General features: G+C 52.0%; 2 protein-coding genes across 2 annotated transcripts, besides 4 other annotated features; both read left to right on the top strand.

The window, feature by feature from the left end:
• Positions 1-247: 247 nt before the first annotated feature.
• On the top strand, positions 248-1,420 carry Tco025E_04447 (uncharacterized protein; the record flags this gene model as incomplete). The annotated part of the gene is made up of 1 exon (XM_029371357.1): positions 248-1,420. One exon carries the CDS (start codon positions 248-250, stop codon positions 1,418-1,420), a length of 1,173 nt encoding a protein of 390 aa, XP_029228687.1.
• Positions 1,421-1,471: 51 nt separating this feature from the next.
• Positions 1,472-1,520: a sequence feature (GA-rich).
• Positions 1,521-1,661: 141 nt separating this feature from the next.
• Positions 1,662-1,706: a microsatellite.
• Positions 1,707-1,765: 59 nt separating this feature from the next.
• Positions 1,766-1,833: a microsatellite.
• A 157-nt stretch (positions 1,834-1,990) lies between these two features.
• Positions 1,991-2,018: a microsatellite.
• A 103-nt stretch (positions 2,019-2,121) lies between these two features.
• Positions 2,122-3,456, top strand: Tco025E_04446 (putative chaperone protein DNAj; the record flags this gene model as incomplete). Its single annotated transcript, XM_029371356.1, has 1 exon — positions 2,122-3,456. The coding sequence occupies one exon, from the start codon at positions 2,122-2,124 to the stop codon at positions 3,454-3,456; it is 1,335 nt and encodes a 444-aa protein (XP_029228686.1).
• Between the last annotated feature and the right edge of the window lie 125 nt (positions 3,457-3,581).

Raw genomic sequence — 3,581 nt, 5'->3', positions numbered from 1 at the left:
ATTTGTCTGTTCTTTTGTCTGTCCTCCCTACCTTCCCCCCCCCCCCTACCCCCTTTTTTTTTAGTAAGAAAAAAAAAGGTTTAGGTGCCCGTTATGATTCATATTTGATGCGTGTCCCTTCATCTTTTTGTTTTTGCCTCACTGCACTCATCGTTGCTTGCTCTTTCCTTTCCTCTTCTCTCCTCGTTTTTGCGTTTTCTCTCGTGCTTGCGGCGATAAGAGGTGAATACGACCGGGGTACTGTCAAATGATACCACGCACGGCACAAATACGCCAACAGCAGGCAAATGAGAGGCGCAACAGGCTGGAGGAGAGCGCCGCCCGTGCGTCCCGGGAGGACATCTTCGCTCGACACAACGTCATGCGGGGCGTGCGTGTCGGGGGCTCGCGGCTTGCAAACACCAACCGCTACACGCGCCGAGACCCAAACCGAGGCATCATCACACAAGCGGAGTGGAATGAGCTGGTAGAACAGCATGAGGATTCCGGTTTTAGGTTTAGATTCTTCTTTATTGGACTTGTCCTGTTCTCCGTTGCTCTCTTGGCACTCGCTAAGTACGACATGGAGTTCAACGTGGAGCCCCCTCAAATAGAAAGTGGGAGAGGGTTTGGGGAGGTCACCTCAGACAAAGGCACGGGCATGAACCTTGAGGAGCTGGAGAAGTACTATGCGACACTCGGTGTGAAGGGTCGGCTTCGGCCCAGTGACACAAAAGCGGGGGTTGAAGAAGGGGCACAAGATGCGGATAAGGAGCGTCGGCGGGAGAATTTTCGCGTTCGCAAGGAAATTCGTCGAGCTTACAAGGAGCATCAGCAACAGCGAGGACAGCTTGTGCATTGTGGTCGAACCTGTGAAGCCAAAAGTAAGCAGGTGGAGTTGGCGTACAATCGCCTGGCTTCCCAGGTGGATCGTGAGCTATACGGGGTTCTGGTGGGCGCGAACGACACCAAGTCCAAGCGGTCGTTAGATGCTGCAGACCTAAAAAAGGCCTATGAAGCAAAGAAGAAGGAAGTGGAAGAAAATGAAAAGGATGAGGAGGATCGAGAGATGGCCTTGGAGGAACTCAAGGATGCGTATGACATTCTTGTGAATCCAGAGGCTCGCAACTACTACCTTCTCTACGGTATGAAGCCTCCGGAGCACATGCGTCACATGAGTGCTAGAAATGGGGGCTGGGGACAGGAGATGACACTGGGCGTGTACAAGAACCGCTTTATCCTGGCTTGGCTGGACTTCCTTCATGACTTTATTGGGCTTTGGGGGGAAACGGCAGTTATAATTGCAGCATTGGCCTTCTTGCTTTCACGTGTTCCAATGGCTTTAAAGCAGTCCCAGCGTCTGCTGGATGATCTGGATTGGGAGGCCTCTGTGGAGGATACGGAACGGGGCAGACGCAAAAACGACGAAAAAACGGAGTAGAGTTGGGGGGCGTGAAAGCGATTTTGACCAGTTGTGCGTGTGCGTGTGTCGTTTTTTTTTTGTCTTTGCCTTTTTTCCGCATTTTCTCTCTTTTTTTTTTGAATGTAGGTTTTTGTATGTGCGCCTCTTTTTTTTTGTGTTTGCGGCTGTTGCGCGGCTTCGTTTTCACCGGTAAGGCTCTTTTCTTTTTTTTGTCCACTTTGTATTTCTGCGGAAGGCTGCGGTTAAGGAGTTGCCTCTTTTTTGTTTTGTTTTGTTGGTGTTGGTTTTGTTTTGTTCTTGCTTTTATACTGCGCTGGCGCGGCCGATCGGTGGAAGCGGGACGGAGGACACAGACACACACACAAAAAAAAAGAAGACCGAAATAAAAGAAAAGAAAAGGAAAAGATATGAAAAGGAAAAAGAAAAAAAAACTGACGACGAAGCAAGAGAATAACTGTAAGTGGCTGGGGGTTTGGTCGCGACGTGCGCGACTGAGGCGGGACGGACGAGTATTATTTAGTTAAATAATACTTGTAGTGCTGACATTTTTATTTTCCTTTTTGGCTTCCGATTTTTGGTTTTTGCCCTTCTTTCCTCTCTCTCTCTCTCTCTCTCTTGCCGTGTGTGTGCGACGCATCAACAACCGCTGCACTCTCGCTACCCACAACGCCAAACTGCGGTTGCCGCAGGAGTCGTTTCAAGCAAGGCCACACCAGCAGATGCATAAGCAGCAGGACTACTACACCCTTCTGGGGGTTCCGAGGACGGCGTCCAAGGACGGTATTCGCGAAGCCTACAAGTTGAGGGCGCTCGAACTCCACCCGGACAAGAACCCCGAGGGAGAGGCCGTGTTCAAGTTGGTGCTGAATGCATATCAAGTCCTTGGATCCCCCACAAAGCGAAGAAAGTACGATCAAGAAATGGCCTTACGCGATGGGCGCAGGCCGGTGCCAACGGCTACCGGGCGCCACGGTCCAAGACCGACGCGGGGCAGCAATTCGAGCCCAAGGGCCCCAAACCCGGCACCCACCCCATCCTTTGCCGGCGGTGCCTCTAGAAAGCCTGTCGATGAAAACTTGTTCGAGGACGTTTACAAGCAGTACCAAAAGGGAACGTATGGAGGTTCGGCTCCTATGGGCAGGGACAACAAAGATGGTTTTCGTGGCGCGGGGGCAAACCAACAGAGCTTCTCGGAGTGGTTCAAACGAAAACAAGAAGAACTTAGACAAGCTGAAGAGGCGTTCAAGGCAAAGCTAGATTATGCGAAGAAACTAGAGGTTGAGGAGAAGCGGCGGGCGGAAGAATGGCGTATACTACAGCAGCGACGGGAGCGAGAGAGGGAGGAGGAGCTCGAACGTGCACGCGCCCAGCGGGAGTGGGAGGGTGAGTTGCTTCGTCGTGAGAAGGAAACGGCCTCGCGGATTCGCAAAGCGGAGGAAGATAAGGTAAAATTGGCCGCGTACTCTGAGGTTCAGAAAAAGCAACAAGAACATCTGGATGCTCATCTCAGAGACCTCGCAATGATGAAGAAGGAGCTCGAGGACGAACGTCGACGCCTGGCGGCGGAGCGAGAATTGGTTTGTCAAGAATCAACAGGCCAGCAAGAAGCGCGTCGTGAAAGACAAAAGAAGCGCGAGGAGGAAATGGCATTAGAGCTCCAACGCGCAGAAGCCAAGATAGAGGTGGCTCTCGCCCATCAGGCTGACTATGCGGCGTATGAACGAGAGCGCGAGGAGCAGCGGCTACGGGACGAAAACGCGCGCAAGCTTGAGGAGGAGTTTCGGCGTCAGACAAACCTTCACGAGGAAGAGACGCGGCGCCAGTTTGATGCAGCGCAAGAAGAGGCGCGTCGCAAGGCCTCAGAGGAGCTTGACGGGAAACGAAGAGCCATATTGGAGCAAATTGTCAAGGAACGGCAGCGACACCAAGATGACGTGGAGGCAATGCGGCGGGAAACAGACCGCATTGAGGCTGAGATGCAGGCAAAGCTTGATGCTTTGAGGGAGGCGAAGAAGTCTGGGCAACCGATCAACCTGGACGAGTGGAAGTTGTAGAGGTGCCTGCCACTTCGCTGGCACCGTGGAATATATGCGAAGAATGAAGACTGTGAAGAAGAGAGCCGTTCGCCTATTTCCAACCATATGTAAAAAAAAAGGAAAGGAAAATAATCATCACCTTT

Source organism: Trypanosoma conorhini (assembly GCF_003719485.1).
Source record: "Trypanosoma conorhini strain 025E chromosome Unknown Tco_14.4_contig_00227, whole genome shotgun sequence".
NCBI classification, from domain to species: domain Eukaryota; phylum Euglenozoa; class Kinetoplastea; order Trypanosomatida; family Trypanosomatidae; genus Trypanosoma; species Trypanosoma conorhini.
This window is presented reverse-complemented; position numbering and strand designations above follow the sequence as displayed.